The 19273-nt window shown below is 49.4% G+C and overlaps 7 protein-coding genes across 7 annotated transcripts; 2 read left to right on the plus strand and 5 right to left on the minus strand.

Moving 5' to 3' along the window:
• Nucleotides 1–272: 272 nt before the first annotated feature.
• On the minus strand, nt 273–1661 carry BO85DRAFT_379590 (uncharacterized protein; the record flags this gene model as incomplete). The annotated part of the gene is made up of 1 exon (XM_025656348.1): nt 273–1661. One exon carries the CDS (start codon nt 1659–1661, stop codon nt 273–275), a length of 1389 nt encoding a protein of 462 aa, XP_025512044.1.
• Nucleotides 1662–2289: 628 nt separating this feature from the next.
• BO85DRAFT_502786 (FTR1 family protein) lies at nt 2290–3581 on the minus strand (the record flags this gene model as incomplete). Its single annotated transcript, XM_025664216.1, has 4 exons — nt 2290–2794; nt 2857–3302; nt 3355–3479; nt 3554–3581. 4 exons carry the CDS (start codon nt 3579–3581, stop codon nt 2290–2292), a joined length of 1104 nt encoding a protein of 367 aa, XP_025512045.1.
• A 2854-nt stretch (nt 3582–6435) lies between these two features.
• Nucleotides 6436–9399, plus strand: BO85DRAFT_502791 (ferric reductase family protein; the record flags this gene model as incomplete). Its single annotated transcript, XM_025664217.1, has 6 exons — nt 6436–7065; nt 7118–7503; nt 7560–7792; nt 7858–7910; nt 7968–8089; nt 8146–9399. 6 exons carry the CDS (start codon nt 6436–6438, stop codon nt 9164–9166), a joined length of 2445 nt encoding a protein of 814 aa, XP_025512046.1. The 3' UTR covers nt 9167–9399.
• A 166-nt stretch (nt 9400–9565) lies between these two features.
• On the minus strand, nt 9566–9958 carry BO85DRAFT_491384 (uncharacterized protein; the record flags this gene model as incomplete). Its single annotated transcript, XM_025663713.1, has 1 exon — nt 9566–9958. One exon carries the CDS (start codon nt 9956–9958, stop codon nt 9566–9568), a length of 393 nt encoding a protein of 130 aa, XP_025512047.1.
• A 2085-nt stretch (nt 9959–12043) lies between these two features.
• Nucleotides 12044–13562, minus strand: BO85DRAFT_379849 (uncharacterized protein; the record flags this gene model as incomplete). The annotated part of the gene is made up of 4 exons (XM_025656358.1): nt 12044–12772; nt 12875–13099; nt 13157–13261; nt 13335–13562. The coding sequence occupies 4 exons, from the start codon at nt 13560–13562 to the stop codon at nt 12044–12046; spliced, it is 1287 nt and encodes a 428-aa protein (XP_025512048.1).
• Nucleotides 13563–15015: 1453 nt separating this feature from the next.
• On the minus strand, nt 15016–16215 carry BO85DRAFT_427881 (arylamine N-acetyltransferase family protein). Its single transcript, XM_025658179.1, has 2 exons — nt 15732–16215; nt 15016–15668 (listed from the first exon to the last, which is right to left on the minus strand). The coding sequence occupies exons 1-2, from the start codon at nt 16166–16168 to the stop codon at nt 15119–15121; spliced, it is 987 nt and encodes a 328-aa protein (XP_025512049.1). The 5' UTR covers nt 16169–16215; the 3' UTR covers nt 15016–15118.
• A 1000-nt stretch (nt 16216–17215) lies between these two features.
• On the plus strand, nt 17216–19137 carry BO85DRAFT_491387 (amino acid permease; the record flags this gene model as incomplete). Its single annotated transcript, XM_025663714.1, has 7 exons — nt 17216–17323; nt 17369–17439; nt 17493–17606; nt 17665–18125; nt 18181–18204; nt 18263–18588; nt 18649–19137. 7 exons carry the CDS (start codon nt 17216–17218, stop codon nt 19135–19137), a joined length of 1593 nt encoding a protein of 530 aa, XP_025512050.1.
• Between the last annotated feature and the right edge of the window lie 136 nt (nt 19138–19273).

Raw genomic sequence — 19273 nt, forward strand, 5'->3', positions numbered from 1 at the left:
GTCAGTTTCCGAATCTGGCAATCGGCGGCGAGGGGACCCAGATTGAGTGTGGGACTCATCGCAGCACCGCCACGGTGTCAAGGGAGAATGTCACTATCTTAATTGCTAAAAAAAACTCTGTTCAAGTATACAAGACGGTCTGCTCATGTGATATGTGAAGATGTGATGGATGTAGAATCTATAGTCGCAAACTCAATTAACTACCCAAACCCAACACCGTATAAAAACTCCAGTATAACATGCAAAAGATAGACCAAGGATATCTGTGCGAACTAACGCCACACAGGGCCCCAGTAGTCATTGTCCCCCTGAAAGGCGCTATCATACTTCTGGCATCGCGGATGATCGTAATCTTCCTGTGACCCCTGCGGCCAGATAGGAACAGCACAAAATTCATCATCCTGGCAACCAGAACACTCCTTCCATACACTCCAGTCAAGATAGTGCATCAGGTCCTGCAGAATAGTTGTCACTATACCGTACTCCTTAGCCTCCATGACTGCCATTAGACTGCTACAGATCCTGCTGCTAACAGTATAGACAGCTCGGTAGCCCAAAGAGTCCTTAGGAGCATGAGTTGGAATGAACTGGCTAGCACATCGGTCAATCTCAGCGTAATAATCACGATTGTCGCGATCGACAAATGGGGATAATATACGCTCTGCCGTCTCCATAATAAATTCGAGACGAGCAGCCTGATCGTCATGATGGGCGGATACTAAGCCGCGCAGAATGCGACCGTATTTCTCAACCACCATATCCACCACTCCTTGCCAGTTTATCACCCGCGTCGTAGGATCGTGATTCATGACTAGCACAGTCAAATCATCCCTAATGGGCGCAAGCGATGAAGCAGGGAGATGCGCAAGACGCGGATGCTTGCTACCACCATGGAACAGATCGAGACCATAGTCATATGCAGTGACGAAAGCGTCATAGTTGACAATGACCCGGTCGCCGCCAATGCCATGGTACCTTGATGTGACCGTCCGAAGCAAGTCACCAGGTTTGCCGCTCTTCTTTGCGGAATCCCGACTGGGAAGCGTCACTCGAGCAATATTGACTGTGTCTAGCTTCTGTTCGGGATTACAGAGAATGATCTCAAAACCTGCTGCCATCCGGATCACGCCGTCGATACGTCCATTCCATTCCTCTTGCACGATCTCACAAATGGCGCGAGCGCGCGCTGACTCTTGGCTTACGCCTCCATGCTCCAGTTTAACTTCGAATAGGACTCTGTCCTGCAGGTCCAGTGTGCCTATTTGTGACTTCCCCGCCGAGGTACCGTCAATGTAAACGAGGCGAAGGTCTTCCGTGGTCGCGTAGGTGTGAAGCCAGCCAGTCTCAGATGGGGTAATCATTACTTGCTGGGACTCGGAGTCCACGCTGTGAGATGGCTGTTTTGAAGGAGTTCGAGCGAATACCATGGCGTGCTCGGGGTCGAAAGCCATCCAGCCTATCCTGGAGATGGGGTCTGATCGTGTGTCACCGTGATAGAGCTTGACTCCCTTCGGGACAGAAGCAAGAAAAAAAGACATTCCATTATGATGAAGTGATGATCCCCATTGTCGCATGGAGGAGTGGATGGCGTTGAAGATGTGGTTGGCGTTGTGCATGGGTTGCGGTTCCCCGATCGCGAGGGCCGTGGTGGTGGTAGTCATGGAGAAGGCTGTTAGGCACGTTAATAAAATTGAATGATACATGATCATCAAACTGTTGGAGTTTAAATGGGACTCACCTCTCTCTAAGTTTATTGGGCTCTCGTATAGTTATATGGCGGCTGGCTATGTTGTCCGCAGCTCGGAGGATCCACATTGAGCTCAAGCCGCCAGCGCTTATCCCCGAGCCTTGCTCGCCACCTATTCAGTTATCTTTCCTTCCCTGTTGATTGACGCGTACTACGAATTTCGTCATGCAGTATCGGAGGTAGAGAGACTTGCAGTCTCTTAGTTGTGTTCTCTTCCCCTCATGTTCCCAATTCCAGATCAGATGTTCCGATCAGCCTACAATGATGGATGATTGTCAGCCGACGGTGGGAATAATAGTTGCAATTTTGATTCACAAAAATAATTAGTTCCTCTAGCTTTTCCACCGTAATAGCATTATGTGGCGGGAACTGACATTCCCAACCCGTAGATCCGAACATAATCATCGCAATCACTAGCTGTTGCCTGGCCGTGCGCGGTGGGCAACCTCCTTTCTTCAAGGCCCCTCATCTTTCCTAGCACCCTCCAAATTTCATTAACGGTGTTCACCACAACACCGACGGTAAAACATTTAGCCCTACGCTCAGGCATTGATCTCCCTGGTGACAATCTGCGATGGCATCATATCAACCTCCTTGCTCTTCTCAATCACGCCCTCACTGCTGGACCGGCTGGCAGCCTTCTTAGGGCGGATTCTGCGCATGCAGGCCGAGAAGAACGGAATGTAGCCGTAACGCTCATTGTACCACATGCAAACATAGGCAATGATGATACAGATCCAGTAGAGGTTGTAACCCAGCACGGATCCATAGGTAGCAGAGTTGGTCCAACCGAAAAGGGCGTTGAAGATACCCCATCCACCACCGCTACCCAGTTCGGGGTTGCAGCAGTTGACGTGCCAGACACTCTGGCGGATATCGTAGGAACCGGCTCCCGAACCTGTTTCGGAGGCATCACCACCGATGATATTGTTCCAGGCGTTGTTCTGGAGATACCAGATGGCACGGGAGAAGAGACCAGCGGAGACGAGGTAGAGGAAGCAGGTCGAGATGATCAGGAAGTATTGCAGTGAGGCAGTGTTACCACATCTATTGGAGTAGAAATGTTAGACTGAACCGTAAACCTTTCCAGCAAGGGTGGACAAACTAACCTGTATAGAAGGTATCCGACAGCAATACCGGCAGCAAGACCACAAACGACTGCGAGAGGGAACGAAGTAGCAGGGAGACCGAGACCCACACCACCGACATACACGACGGCTTCAAGACCCTCACGAAGAACAGTCACGAACGGAAGAAGGAACATGACATATTTCTTGGACCAGTCTTTGAAACGCTGGTAAATACCGATGTTGGTCTTCTCCTTCTCTTCAAGAGCCTGGGCCAGCTTATCACGCCACTTGTCCTGCAACTTCGAGACACGCAACAGGCCAGCACCCATGATACTGATAATGATGGAAGCGATGAAACCGAAGATACCTTCCCAGATATCCTCACTGCCGGTGAAGACATCCTTGTTGAGGCCGTAGAAGGCACCAATCATACCACCACCGACACATAGACATATGAAGAGACCTAATGCTACACCAAGCCATACCTGGATTATGTAAGAAGGGAGAAAGTGAATCTCTGTGGGGGAAAAGGCATACATGTCGATTTAATCGTTTTAAGGTTTGCACATCGCCTTCTCCTCCTAGTGTCTGTTTCAGGAAAGACAGAAGCACGGAGACGATAATGACACTCTCGAGACATTCACGAAAGCAGATGAAGAAAACTGTATATTGTGAGCACCAAATCAAAGGGCAAATGTCTTGCTATATTGAGGTGCAAGAGCCAGAGGTATCGTACCTGTCACTGCAAACACACTGTTGGCCATCTTGTCGACAGTAAGCCTTGTCCAAGGCAACCCGAAGAGACAGTTGAAAGGGTCAGAAGTGAATGAGAGTCCAAGCCAAATGTCTTGTCTCGGTCTCTGCAATGACCGAGGGAGACGATAGCAACATATACCCCAGCGGATCAACGACAAATTTCTCTAAGTCTCTCCGATTCCCGCAACCCATTCGGATGCGTCTTTTCAGCGGCTCAGGTGCCACTCCAACCATCTGTAGAGGCACCACACCGAAATTGCCATGGCACTAGGAGCAAATTCGACCGGGCCTCCAGCGTCCGGGTGTATACGATGTTGAATTACCTACGTAACAAAAATGGCCACTCCGGTCCTCGCTTATCAATCTTCACAGGGAATAATCTCTGGTCATATGCCCAAAGTATGGCTATCGCGGCATGCAAAGGGTCTCAGAGGCGTGGCCTTGGTAACTATAAGCGGGTCAAGGATGTTTGCCAAGACGCAAGAAAAAATCTGATAGCGAGGAGGTCAGAAGCGATTGGTTTACTGGAGTCATGGGCAAGGATCTGATAAATCGTACCCGGTCAAAAAATGGGCGCCCCAGCAGGCGGATGGTTGAAGTTTGGGTTGATAGTCGGCTGTAACGATACAGTTACCGTATTCGAGATACTTCAACGCCTTGCCAAGAAACACGCCAAGACACATGGCATTATAACGGATTTACTATGGGCAATGCTCCTTAAACCACCACATAACAGAGGTATGCTCTACTCTTGTCACAAGGTACGATTTACTCAGATATACACAGGAGATCGGAAGAAAATGTGGCATTTCACGCCGTAATTGTTCTGCGACAACAACGCTGACGAGAATTCCTATCGAGGTACCTGAACCAAGACGGTGGATATGGTCGAAACATGGCTATAGTGCCAGAGCTTAGTGGAAAGGTCAACTAGATTGATTACTTAGGCGTATGTGGGACCCCGGTGTTGGTTATTATACCTTCATAGTTGGAATCAACTAAAATTTAGGGACAGAGCCATCTAGAAGGACGCCAGAGTACCCAAGGGAGAAATCTTCTCCCGCCGATGCTACTCACACTAATCAAGGAAGGCCACTTGACGAATGCCCTGTTCCTGTATATCGAGGCGCCAGTGCGGTTATACCAGTGGTTGATTTGACCGGCACCATAGAATCGTACAATTACTCGACCCATGGCCGAAAAAGACAGGACGGCTGCATCCACATACAATGTCCCAATTCAATCCATACTTAGCTAGCTGATTCGCCTCTACAACACTCCCCGGTGCTCCAGAATAAAGGTTATGTGCATGGGACCAAAGCAGATTCAAGTTATCTTTCGAGGATCGTCAGGCACAGTGGACGTAAAATTACCACTCGTTCCATACAAGTATTGTTGATTGATAAGATGACCCACAGAACTCGGTTGCGCCATGCAATACTAGTGTACTCGCTAATTAAGCTTTAGGTTAGGCTCGCAAACTAATTCCTTTCTTTCTCAAAACCTTCCCTCGGGATATCAGCGGCGGATCGGTGGGACCGCCATACGGGGAGTTCTCTAGTGACTTGCATCTCCTCCTCCTATTGGTCATGGGGCCATTAGATGAATAGGAGGCGGGGAGGGATCGGTCGCTTGCCTCGGACAAGGGTGGATACTAGGTGCGAAGTTCAACGGGCGAAATTTTGACTGCCTCCAGGCGTGGGATTGACACCCACATATCTTCATTGCAAAAAGGGTTCTTCGCCGATAAAATCTAGGACCGATGCAAGATTTGCTGGTTTACGCAAGGTTAATTGATCGTAACATAACATGGTCACATGTTCAGTACTTGTGCGGTCATGTTGCCCAACCGGCAACCTGTGCTTTGGGCCAGATTTTCAAGATTGATAGGAGCAGTCTGAATCCAATACGTGCAACCTACAACCCAACCATGAGCAGGGCGTCATTCCAAGCAGCAAAATTATCACAATCATACAATGCGTACATAATTGCCGCAGGAACGCGGACAGGTTACCCTGAAACGTGTATACTTTGCGACAACAAACCTGGAACAACCACACCGAACGTGGGGAGGAGTCCCAATATGGTAAGAATTTGATGCCAAGATAGACCGTAACAATCCGCTATCTCGCTTAGGACCACCCGGGGCTCGGATACAGCGCCCGAGGCACATACATCAACTACCATTTCTAAAAGGAACCTACTAAGTCATGAGTCAAAGCCGGGAGATGACCGACGGCCCGTACGTCGTTGCATTATTGCCAAGCACGACTTTCCAGCTGGTGGCGCCTTGTTGGGGGGGCCAAGTACAAGTGGCCAAGAATTTCTTGTCAGTCATATGGCCGCTGCTTGGCCTGTGGATCTTATCTGATGAAGCTTCGGCGATATTAGTTCTTGGCAGCCCACATGGCTGGTGGGCACCGTCGTCGGTGGCTACAGATACGGGCTCCTATGAACGGGGAAGAGTCACTTTGACGAGGATTAGGCATACGTGTACTTGGTTGGATCGTTATTTCCGACTTATCAATCTCTTGCCTCTTGGCACGTCCAACCATATGGGTCAATGGTTCGTGGGCGCAATTTACCGGACCAGTAGATGGGGTATGATACAACGCTTCCCACCATCGGCTGCTCCGGAATTTTGTACAAGGCATGACTGGAGAAGAAAAATCTGCTAAAAAATACCTCCTCTTTCTAGAGACTTCAGTTGGCTGGGCTCGGATGTATTTGCAATCCAGCGATTAGAATGGGTCCCATTAGGCACCGTATGATAATAGAAGGCAAAAGTCTGGCCAGACATATATACCGGGCAATGGGCTTCCTCGACTTGGTCAGACAGACTTTGAGCTCATCCATCTCAATATGCGTTCCCAGGCTGCCATCTTGCTTGGACTGAGTTGGGCCGTGAGCCCGGTCCTCGCCGGGCAGGGCTTGACAATGTCGGCTCCCAATCTGGCTGATTATTGCTTCTACTCTATATATTCGTCCCTCGGCTCATACACATTCGAAGGGGCAACCTCGACATCGTCGGACTCCGGCACCACAGCGCATGGGTCTTCCAGCCAGTCTTCCTCCACCAACTCCTCCAGCAGCTCCTCCAGCAGCTCCTCCAGTAGCTCTGGACATGGCTCGTCCAGCAGCTCAAGCTCACACCGTCGCCGAGCCATGCGAGAGAAGCGTGGCCATCATGGTGCCAGTTCAACGGGAGGTTGTACGAGTACAGTGGGAGTCATGTCCCTGTATGCCAGTGCAAAGGCGTGGTGCACTGAGGAACAACTCAGTTCCGCAATCCCATCCTACTGGGAGAGTCTTTGTGAACAAAGCAGCGTGTCCCTGATTAGCCTGACCGAGATTGAAGCCAATGCCACCGACGCCTATATTGCCTCCTTGCCTGTTATCGACCCGGAAACTAATAGTACTACTACGACCGGAACCATTGAATCACCTGTCCTTCTGAGCCATTCCTACTACAAGCGGGCTTACAAGTCTTACGTGGGTCAGCTGCTTGACTATTCCTACCACTAGTCTACTAACATGAGCTCAGGTTACTCACGACTATGCATTGATCAAAGACAAACGCTACGGATGGGGTCTCATGGGATACTGGGGCGGTGTCCTGGCCCTTGGAATGATAGTGAAGGCCTGGAAGTTTGTCCGTTCTAGTATGAGACTTTCTAGTTCTGGTGACGCCGAGAAAAACAGTGCAGGCCCTCAAAGCAAGGCATTCGCACCAGTCGCTGCAGTTGCACACTTTATGCGCACATACTTTGTGATTCCTGCCAGCTTCGCTCCCTACCTGTCGAACCACCAACAGCTGTTCTTGTTTCACACCATTCCCAAACGACTGGACACCTTGATCGTCTTTGGTTTCTGGGCCGTCGCTATCATCCTGTCTTGCGTCAACTACGAAAGTTTCGCGGGTAACATCAGGTGCGTTATCAGTCTACTCAGGGCTAGTTCGCTTTAACTAATGGCTCAACTTCAAGCACGCCGAGTCTGTACCAGCAAAACTGGCAATATTCGTCCGACCGCACTGGTGTTTTGTCCTACGCTTGCCTGCCCTTCCTTTGGCTCTTTGCTGGACGCAACAATATTTTCCTCTGGGCGACCGATTTCAATGTGCAGTCCTTCAACATCTTCCACCGTCACACCGCCTGGGTGTGTACCCTTTTGGCTATTGTTCACTCAATCGCCTACACTGTGGTCTTCCAGGTTTATGGTTAGCCCCCTTATCACAACCAGTTCCACCATTTACATACCGTTGACAACATATCCTACATACAGATGGCAGATACCATAGCGCGCTGAAGCAGAACTACTTCTACATGGGTATTGTGGTATGTTATAGCTATTCTGATAATATGGGGTGCCCAAAAATTCTAATCATTTTCTAGGCTACCGTTGTTATGGCAGTTATACTCTTCCAGTCTGGTACTTGGCTTCGTCAGAGATTCTACGAGACTTTCCTCATCATTCACGTCCTCTTGGCCATTCTGACCATCTACGCCTTGTTCCGGTATGCTCTCCTTAACAACGCAATTCACATCACCACCTCTAACTGTAAGATTGCAGCCACACCAGCTTCGACGGAACCGTCTACAACGGCTACCTCTGGCCCATGGTTGCCATTTGGGGCTTCGATCGTACCGTCCGCTATGTACGCATGCTCTACTGCAACCTCCACGTCAAGTTCGGAAAGGGCTTCATCTCGACGACCTCCTCCACGGTCACCTATAGTCCTGAAAGCGACCTGATCCGCGTCGAGATGTACCCTGCCTCTCAGACCCTGAAGCCCGGCCCTGGCCAACACTACTACCTCTACCAACCCGTCACTCTCCGCGGTTGGGAAAACCACCCCTTCACTCTGGGATGTTACGAGAACGCAACCTCGAAGGAGGAGTCCTCGAAGCTTATCTTCTACATCCGTCCCTATGACGGCTGGACGAGACGTCTTCGTGACCAATGCCAGAAGGCCGGCTCTGAAATCCGCCCTAAGCTCCTCCTGGAGGGTCCATACGGACACCAGGCCCCACTTCACACTTTCGACACAGTCCTCATGATCGTGGGTGGAACTGGTATTGCCTGCGCGGTGCCTTACATCCTGGACCACATCTCGCGCGTCGAGGCCGGTAAGACCAACACCACTCGTATCCAGCTCATCTGGACAGGCCGCCAAAAGAAGATCTTCGACGAAGTCTGCTGCAGAGATCTGTCCGCAGCTTTGGAGCACAGCGACATTACCACCACTCTCTTCTGCACTGACAAGTCGGCGGCCGGAAACGTAATTGACTCCGGCTCAACGACTCCGACGAAGGAGAAGGAGGCTGTTGCGGATGCTATGGCTCTCCAGGACAGGTCCAGTGGGTCTATTCGCTCCGTCGAGGACCTCAACGTCGAACTGCGCTACGGCCGGCCTGCTATTCGCACTAGTGTAATGACTGCTGTGCGTGAGGCAGAGGCTAGCTCGGCCCGTTTAGCTGTTATTACCTGTGGTCCGGCCGTGATGGCGGATGAGTGCAGGTCTTCGGTGTACGAGGCCATGAAGGGTGGATTCCAGGACATTGAGTACTTCGAGGAGGCATTCGGCTGGTAAAGTGAGTTTGGGAACGGGGATGATGCAATATGATTGGAAGGGGTTTACGGCATGGATCGATTATGTCTGCCAATGAGTATATGTAATGTGGAACTATGCAGGGTTTACTGCACAGTAATGAAAAGTTACTTAATATTGATATCTACAATTGTTATTTATCACATTTCCTCTTTATTCGCCGATAGTCTATACTTGAAGATCGTTTGCGTGAAAGATACAACGGCATCGTCCTGACTACAATTAGCTCATTAATCTACCCTGTACATTGTACCTAAGGGTGTACCACTCCCAGGCAACAACAAACATATGGAGTCCTCACCGGTAATTCCCCATCCGGCCAAACTCCGGCCCCATCGCCCGTTGATACCAGAATGCGGCCCTTCGGGTTAAACTGCCGACTCAGGCTGCTTTGAGCGGGAGGAACCACGGACGGTGGATCCCGTCGCGTGGAACCTTCGCAAGCTCGTACCCGAAACAAGCTAAGATGGCCCCATCCTTGCGGTGATCGATCTGTGTGTGGGTAGAGAGGCTCTCGCAAGCTTGTACTGGATATGCCCCCCAGCCCGCTTGGGCATGGATGGAGTAGGGTTGTAGGGCCTCGGAGCTCGGTAAGGTTTCAGCGCTTGGCGAAGCAATTGATCTAGGAAGTTTGGTTTTGGTCTCCGGGCTTGGCTGGGCTGAGGCTAAAAATCTGGGTGAGAGCTTGGCGCCGGCTGGCCAGGCTCGGCTGGTATTCGAGCTGAGATTCTCCGGCGGAATGCGCGCCAGGCGCCTGGGCCGTTTCACTGCCATGGCGTAGGGCGGCATTTAATTCGATTTCTCGTGATATCCGAAATAGCCGAATAAATTTATAGTGAACTAGGCACTGCACAAATGGGCGGCAGCGTCTCCTGCTACTCGGGGCAGCCCAAGTGTGACTTCTAGTTCCGAGCTTGGGGGATGACATCCAAGCTACCGGTGATATGTTTTGTATAATGTGTGGAGTCCAGGCATAGTCTTCGCTTCCAACAAAATGGTAGTTTTAGACTCTGCCAAAACGTTGTTTCTTTTTTCTTCCACTATGGTACTAGGCTCTCAGTCAGTAAGCCTACACAGCATGAAGCTCTTAGTCACCACCAACAGGTGGCCAACCCTCATCAGATAATGAGTTTTGTATAGAAATCTACTTTCATTTGAGGTTGTGGCAGCTTATTTACTCCGACCTATGTCAGTTGCCTCTAATACAACTACCGGTACGATATAAACATATATATATATTTATTCCGTGCTACGGGCAGGTAGACATTGAAACATTAGGATCCATTCATAAAGATAAGGCGTCATCTGGCAAAATATTCCCATAGCGATGAGCAATATCGACGAATATAAGGAACCAAGTAGAAAGTAGGAAATACTCATTGCACTATGTCCAATAGAGAATACGTTTGTGAAAATTGGTCTCGGAATTTTCAATACCCTTCTTAAACCAGAAATTGGGAGAGATTGGGACAAGCAGGTCATGATGCAGCAAGATTGGTACTTCAATAGTATATAGCTCATATATGTATATGTATATATATTGGTGACGCGGGTGTTCATTTGACATGAATACGAATGAAGGTATGATATAAGGAATAGTGACTTGACAGCAGAAGCAGTATTGCAAGATAAAGATAAGCGATACTGAAAATTCTACTATCACATCAAAGTGATCTCCTTCGCCCAATTTTCTCAACAATATAACCTCCACCATATTCATCTCGAGATACCAGATAAAGCGTACGTGGGGCACACACACGTGACATGGTTCAAAATCAGAGCGGCAGTGTCAAACCGGAGCTGGAAAAACATTTCAGCTTTTATCACGTGCAAAGACATTTTACTATCAAGCTGGAAAAACCCATAACATCTACTCTTTTAGGGAGTTTTGGGGATAATAATTATGTTTTCCTATTCTGAATGTACTGTCCAGAATCTCGTGCAGAGGTGATACAGTACCAGTAATATTGACTCACGGTATCAGAAATCCTCCGAATCTTTCTCAACTATTTTTCCGGCTCAGGTTTGACACTGTCACGCTAATTTCTGCCCTCGTCGGATGTGAATGCCCCTCGTACGGGCCTTTGGATGAAGCAGTTGCTAGTTTCCTGTATATATAAATATATATATCCCGATTTGAGAGGAACAGTAACTGAATAGATACCCAGAAAGTGGTCGCGATACAGCTCATTGACACGTTATTGGTGTCCCTGGGAGCTCATATGCCCCATTGAAATCGTTGATGACATACAATAAGCACTCAGGTCAGTCGCTTGATTGGGTGGCCACGTGTGAGTTGTCATTATGTGGTTTCGATTTTCCTAATGCATTCTGTTGGTTGTTTTGCTTAGTAGACACCAACAGAGCTGTCCGTTATCTTCACACGATCAAGGCTATAGAGAAGCTTTAAGTTCCTGAATATCCTGGCAGAGATGAAGGGGGCAGACAGATTGTTGGCACATTAAGCCGGTTGAATTACTACATAAAGTGACAGCTGGACTAGGCCGCTTTCATTAACGCTCTCCCCCCTCATTCTTTCTCTCACTTTACCGCATGAATGCTTTTGCATAGCTCCCATTTTTGGAACTCAATGCTAGCGAGGTTAAAGAAGAAGCTTCTTCTATCCGTTAGCAACTCGGCAAGAGTACCTTTAATGTGCAATGTTCGAAGATGAAGCAAGAAAACGAGTAAACAATCAGTCGAATATAGAGCACAAGTCGTTGGCCTAATAATAGAATACACGGTATGAGAACCGAACGACACATATGCAGACAGCTTGGGAGCGGAATAGAATCGATTAAGAGGGAGATCCGGTCAGTAAAACCACAGAGCATTTATCTACAGAAACATAGGAAATTACTACAAAGAATGTTCACACCTAGCCACACTATTCTCCGACCGCTCCGTCACATCCTCAACAGACCCATTCCTCAGATCAATGTACTCGCACCTTACACTCCACTGGTCTGTTCTCTGAATGACCAAAGTAGAGTCCCTCCTCCCCAGTGGCTGACCCGGAGATGTGACAGCAAATGCGGCAGCAGAAGTGCCCAAACCCTCGATCTCATCCTCCATGTACCGTGACCTAGTGGCTGATTCTCTAACGCCTTTGCTCATACTCGTCATCGCGTACGCATTGCCATAAGAGTTGCTGTTGCTGCCTCCACCAATGCGCTTATGTAAGGATACATTGAGCATGCCGCTGTCAAAGGCGTCGAGGAACGGTTTCAGGCACGGGATGCAGGCTGTCATGATGCTGACGCAGAGGACGCATTCTGTTGTGATGGTTGTTGCAAAAGCGGCGTCGTTCATGTCCGTGAAGGGGGAAGACTGGGAGTGGCGCATGAGGATGAGGCGAATAACTGTGGTTATGATAACGCTGGCCGGTCTCTTGTTAGGTTTATATTTGCAGTAGGTTCTAGAATAGACGTACAAGATGCGGATGAAGAATGCAACCACAACGGTGACTTTCTTCCCAGAGGCGACCTGGACTGGTTTCACGATATAGATGGGTAGGATGCAGATGACGAGTTCTGTTATTATGTCGATAGGGGAGATGCCTGTCCAGAAGGCGAACTGCGTTCGTATCTGTCAGTGTCGTTGCATGGAATGGATATATATGGATTTTCTGATAGCATATGGGCGCGTGCGAGTTTTGGGATGATAGGCGAGGAGGATCTGCCGACTCACACTATCTATGCAACGGCCTTCTCTAAAATACCAAGGATCAGGCACTCCGCATTGTAGTGCCAGAGTGAAAAAGACCGGCACAGTCCAAATACCGACCCAAATTGAGGTCCAGAATGAAATTCGCTTATGCCACTTGTTAACAGCCAACCTGTTCAAGAGCAGCAGTACTGAGGCCTTTGCTAAGCTAAGAGCAAGAATGTATAGAATGTCCGATGAATAGAGAACCTGACAGACATTGTGATATCAACAAAGCTGCATTTTCAAAGACTGGCTAAAACTCACCTTCTCTAGTGTTTGGACTTCGGCGTCACTGAGACTCAATTCTCGCTTGCCCAACCCATTCCTCGTTCCAGCAAGAATGACAGCACATTGTGCAACAGCGAAGATCTACTATCGTGATAGAACCGCATTATTGAATCAATACACCCATTCTCTCGAAAGCCTGGAGCGGTAAGCATACCAGTGCAAGCGATATAGTCCCATCGTCCCACTCCAGTGAGCGAAGCATGTGAATCCGGAAGGCCAGTCGTATCAAAACAGCCAGTATCATCATCACCATCAAGTAAATAGTGGCAATGGCTATTTCATCGACATGATCGGGCGCATGTTTCGTCGCCGGGTAAATTGCGCGTATGCCAATATTAGAGATGCGAAGAGGGTGGTAGACATGGGAGAGCTGTGAAAGCATGTTCGGGATTGACGTTGAAGCAGGAATGCAGACATGAATGGAGAAGTACCAGCATAGACTGTGCGCTCATGGTGGTTTAACACGGGGAGCACGAACGCGTGCGGCAGTAAGTATGGAAAGCTATGTACACGCGCACCCCTCAGTCCACAGCAGCGCCAATTAGTAACACCTACTGCTTGACTCGAGCTGAGAAGTCTCATTATCAGCGCATGTTTTAGTTAAATGGCATAATATCGGACAAGCCCGGCCACCCAAATAACCCATCTTCCGTGGGAGTGCACACAGGAGCTGGGACGGGGTCTGAAGCTACTTCTCCGATCGAATGAGCAGATCCGTAGTGCGCTCTAGGCGCGTACCCCTATCAGACACTATCTCTGATCCCTGTTTAGCTTGACCACCATACCATTAGACCAGGGCTAATCCGTGACGCATGGCGTACCGTCGTGTACGTAGGCGAGCGCGCATGTTGCTGGGGAAATTATAGGCCGCTACCCAGGATTCTCAAGCTGAAATGCAAAATCAGTATACAGCAAGTCCCCCTAAAGAGCTACTTGCCTCGGCTCCGCGGTACTATTCGGCCCTCTCTTGGGAAAGGATGGCTAGCTTATGCTAATGCGTCAAGGTTGCCAATCAGTTAAGGGTGGGGGTGAGAACACAAGTTGTAGGAACGGGCTAAAAACATAGCATCAATGGGTGATCGATGACGGGGGATTGTTACCCCTTGTTCCCGACGGGGAAAATTGATCAGTGTTGAATTCGCAGTGTCCGTTTGCCTGCCGAAGACGAGTGCCAACCGTGTAGTATCGTTGTGCGTGACAAGGAAACCGCGCGCGGGACAGGAGACAGGCCCAAGCGAGGTTCAGGGATTGAGTATGGACACTTTGAAAGGAAGCGTTTATTCGAAAGCAGCCACGAGCTAACCAGCTGTGCGAACACTGGCATTTCCCCAGAAGACGGCTGTGAGTGAGTCAAGGATGAAAGGATTCCGTCCTCGCTTCCTCGGCCTAATTTAATTTAGTTAATCCCGACTAATAACTCGCAATACAGCTAGCACCTCAGGTCTCTGGTCCCAGATCGCAGTCTCCAACTCAGGGAATATTGTTTCTAGCGTAGCATACCGGCGTGTTTTGCGTAGAATGAGCGCGTGCCAAGACGGAAAAGGAGCGAAAGGGCCAGCCGTTCGCCCACCCCGAAGGACGTTCCTATCATACTTAGAGCGAAACTAATAGATGGCTAAACAAATGAGCTTAGCATCCTTATCCTATCTCATTAATTAGACAAGCTTCATTTGCGCCACGTCAGCGGGATTGTGGGATTCATATGACTGGCCAGTTCCGCGGCGGGGACAACAAACGGTCCGTACCCTAAAGCGCGTGCTAAATTAACTGTGCCGCTACAATATCAAGATTAAATTGGACTTCCTATCAGTTAAAATAGTGGCCAATAAGATTAACTCAAATGTTTAGATTGTATTTGATTAACAATTGCCTATCAGTGCGCTGATTTCTCTTCCTACAACCCTTTTCCGGATGTCCATTCTCCGGCTGCGCCGTTCTCTAGAGGATTTCCGATATTGTATGGCGAATACTCTCCCGATCGGCCTCGGAGATATGAATCTTGAATACTCTCTCTAGCGCTAGCACGCGCTGCTCATCCGACGCAAATTTCTCTAGCTCCTTGGATGTCGCTCCCAGGCGCTCTTTGAGCGTGTCGTTGAATAGGGTCACATCGCCCACGATCTTGTCACCATTTTCGTTGAGTAACATCCGCACGCAGACAACATGATAAGTGAACCAGCTTTCCCGGCTGGTACTCATGTAGTAGTTGATCATAGTGAAGTCCTCTGGAAGGAACTCCAACTCGGTGAAGCAGTAGGCCGGAATCCAATGACTGTCCCCGTTGCGAAATTCGTACTGCCACAGAGATTGGCTCCTGCTAGTGTGTTGGGCGATAGGCCCGTAGACTAGCCGGCCCGACTGTTCACCGACGTTGTGGAACTCATAATCCTGGACCAGTGGGAGGGGCTGGTGTGGCCCATTGGAGCCAAATCCAACGTCTACAAGGTACTTTTGCTCATCGATAGTTACGATGTTGACCATGTGATTCCTTCATTAAAGCTAGTCAGCACTTCATGTTTGAGCTTTACCCCCAAAGAGACGGAAAACTTACCATCCGTCATACTTGGGTCCTCTCCAATTCTTCGAGGCAGACATGGGCTGCGCAGCTTCGTTGACTCGACCTCCTACGGCGGTGACATCGTATCCCAGGCTTCGAAGGACGGTGCCAAACAAGAGACTGTTCTCCATGCAATAGCCCCCACGACGAGACTTAGAATCAACAACTTTCTCAAACACCTTGTAAGGATCAATGGAAATACTCCGATGAACAGCATAGTGGAGGTTGAGGTTTTCGAAAGGGACAGCTGCTAGTTGGTATCGTTGCAGCACCTTCAGCAAAGCTAATGCAGACTGGCCATTGAGGTTCGCTCCATCTTGCATTGGAAGAGCTTCTCGATAATTTTCGGGGAGCCCGATCCGGTCGAAGTAGCGTCTGAGCTGTTCCAAGGAATATGTGGGACGCGCTGCCCAATCGACCGTGCCGCCCATTTCGGGTAACTAGAGGTTGCAGATTCGGATTGAGTGGCTGAGGGAGGGGGAAATTGACAGTAGAATCCTAGGTTTAAAATGAGAGTGAAAAACGCCAACTCCCAGAGGGCCCATGGATTACTGGGAGAGTAAGCTAAATAAGCCCGGCGTGATATGGTGGTTGATTACATTGAGTTGCTTGTGTTTAGCAGCGGGGTCATGAGATTCAGGCGGTGTTTGCCATCCAGTAGATATTTCCACACAGCAGTGCGGGCGATAGCAGTCTAGGACCTTACCGTGACACTTAGGACATATAGCTCACTCTTTCCGGGATAGGGTGAAGCTAAGGGCAAGTCGTTATGGGCTGGAGCGATACGCTAGCAATTAGTGCATTGCGCCATGGATTAGTGCTGACATGATAATGACCCAGTTATCGCATCAAGATTAACTGTCACTCATGGCGTCGCAGCTTGACCTCGATAAATCAGCCACACATCCTATTTCAATATAAAACTATTATCTGGCCATCTGAGATTTACCCCAAAGCTTGTCTGGGTCAGCCGTGGCCGTCTTCACTTTGATTCCTGTCCGACGACCTAGTGCTCGGGCAGTCGTCTAAACAAGGGGCTCGCAGTAGCGCAAACAGCGCTGCAGATGGAACTAGGTCTAGAGGTTTTCCATGAGCGTATCTGGGAGTTAATTCGTGACGTTCTAGATTCCCGAGGCTAATATGCAGTCAGAGCCGGTTCATTGACGGACTGACAGACGGCCTGATATCCTACAGCCACTTAGCACACGAGGTCCAAGGCCTACCTTAAGGGGCACAACTGTTAATTTACTTCGGAAGGTCGGAGGTGAACAATCTTAAATGAGCTTGGAAGACGACCTGCCTATTCAAGCAATCCCCGTGTGGATATTTGACCTAATTATCGTGCAGCAAACCTGCAACTTAATAGCATTCCCCATAGTTGTACACCAATATTTCTTTCCTTCTCTTCTCTCCCTGCCATTCTTGTTTTTCTGTCTTGCCTTGTTGACTTCCATATTGATGTCCAGTGAAGCAACATAATGTCTTTCAAACATGGAGCTATGGCAATCCAGGAGCTGGGCTCCCGGCAATACAAGGATCGTGATGATGCAGACATGGCAAAGTTTGGCAGAAAACAGCGTTTCGAGGTGAGCCTTCATTCAGTGTCTCTACGTCGCAACTAATGTAGGCAGAGAAACTTCGGGTTCCTGTCGATGCTGGGCTTCACAACCACGATGATGTGTACTTGGGAGGCAGTCCTTACGTGAGTGTCAACATCTCCACTGTCGAATGTCAGGCAGCTGATTAATAGTACAGCGCTAATCCAGCAGCCATGACTGACGGAGGACCAGCAACCCTCGTCTACGGGTTTATCTTCTGCTGGATTGGAGCTTTGTTAACAGCAGCCTCTCTTGCCGAAATGGCCTCGATGTAGCAGCCCCTTTAGACGGCCTTTGAAAAGAACAACACTAAGACATTTGTCACACAGGGCCCCCACGTCGGCAGGTCAATATCACTGGGTGTCAATCCTCGCCCCTAAAGGCCAGGCTGTCTTTCTCAGCTGGGTAACTGGATGGTTGGACATGATCGGATGGTGGGCCAACACTGCGTCGGGTGTGTATTTCGCTGCCACCGTCCTGCAGGGCCTTCTGGTGTTGAACTATGACGGATACGACTTTCAACGTTGGCATGGAACCCTGCTCATGTTCGCGGCGCTGGTGATTTGCCTTTTGGTCAACTCCTTCGGGGCAAGGCTCCTACCCAAGATCGAAGGCCTAATTCTCATTCTCCATACCGCCGGCTTCCTAGCCATCCTAATCCCATTGGTTTATCTGGCTCCGCACAAGAACGCCGAATTCGTCTTTGCAGACTTCACCAATACTTCGGGATGGAAGAGCTCTGGACTTACCTGGCTGATTGGGCTGATGGGGACGAATCTTCCATTTATTGGTACGCTCACACTCCTCGCGTGGACTCAATCGATCTAACTGACTCTGTAACCCAGGATATGATGGCCCTTGTCACATGTGTATGTCCTCGACCACATCCCAACTACAACTCAACTCATATCTAACACACATCTGCAGCGGAGGAGGTAGTGAACGCCTCGGTTATAGTCCCCTGGTGCATGATCGCGACCATCATGCTAAACGGCGTCCTCGGTTTCGCCATGGTCCTAGCCTTCCTCTTCTGCGTCGGCGACCTCGATGCCGCCCTCGACAGCGCAACAGGATACGACTTCATCGAAGTATTCTTCAACGCGACAAAATCCCACGCCGGAACATCTGTAATGACCGCCATCGTAATTGCGCTGACTATCTGCGCCTCGTTCGGGTTTCTGGCCTCCTCATCACGTCTTACCTGGGCACTAGCGAAGGACAAGGGAATTCCATTCGCTGATTTCCTATCTCATGTACGAAAACACCTCCTCCTTGCTTTAAAGAAAACATCATTACTAACGTAACTAAAATAGATAAACTCTAGGGCGTCCGGCTCCGCCCTCCCCCTCCGCGCCATCGCCCTCTGCGCCATAATCACAGCCATCACTTGTCTCATCAACATCGGCTCCAGCGCGGCCTTCAACGCCATGATCTCCCTGACCACAGCGGGCCTCTTCTCTTCATACGAGATTGCGATCGTACTAATCCTCATCAAGAAGCTCAAGAACGAACCCCTCCAGTATGGCCCATGGAAGATGGGTAGGCTTTGGGGAATCCTGATCAATATCGGCTCGATCTGTTTCTTGACCATCACCATCTTCTTCTCATTCTTTCCCGAAGAGTTGCCGGTCACGCCGACAAATATGAATTGGTCCATTGTGGTTTTTATGGGGGAGTTTCTTCTGGGATTGGGGTGGTATCTGGTCAGGGGTAGGAAGATTTATTACGGGCCGGTTATGGACATGCCGGTTGCTGTTGGGGAAAGTGAAGTGGTGGGTGGGGATGGTGTGGATGAGGAGTAATTCTACCCGTCATAGGTCCGTTAGGGGGTGGGACGACATTGAGGAGATATATACAGAATTAATGTCTGAGTTCGTAGTGTTTTCATCGTGGTCTGTACAGCGGTCTACGTGTAGCAGTAGCGCTGGAAGCTAAAGA

This window comes from Aspergillus piperis, assembly GCF_003184755.1.
Source record: "Aspergillus piperis CBS 112811 unplaced genomic scaffold BO85scaffold_20, whole genome shotgun sequence".
Lineage (NCBI taxonomy): Eukaryota > Fungi > Ascomycota > Eurotiomycetes > Eurotiales > Aspergillaceae > Aspergillus > Aspergillus piperis.

What these genes read in the sequence shown, in the direction of transcription:
- BO85DRAFT_427881 (XM_025658179.1), bottom strand. Translation starts at nt 16,168, where the DNA reads ATGGGCGGCACGGTCGATTGGGCAGCGCGTCCCACATATTCCTTGGAA. An exon ending in GGACCCAAGTATGACGGATG is followed by an intron (nt 15,669 to 15,731) that starts GTAAGTTTTCCG and finishes GCTTTAATGAAG; the next exon opens with GAATCACATGGTCAACATCG.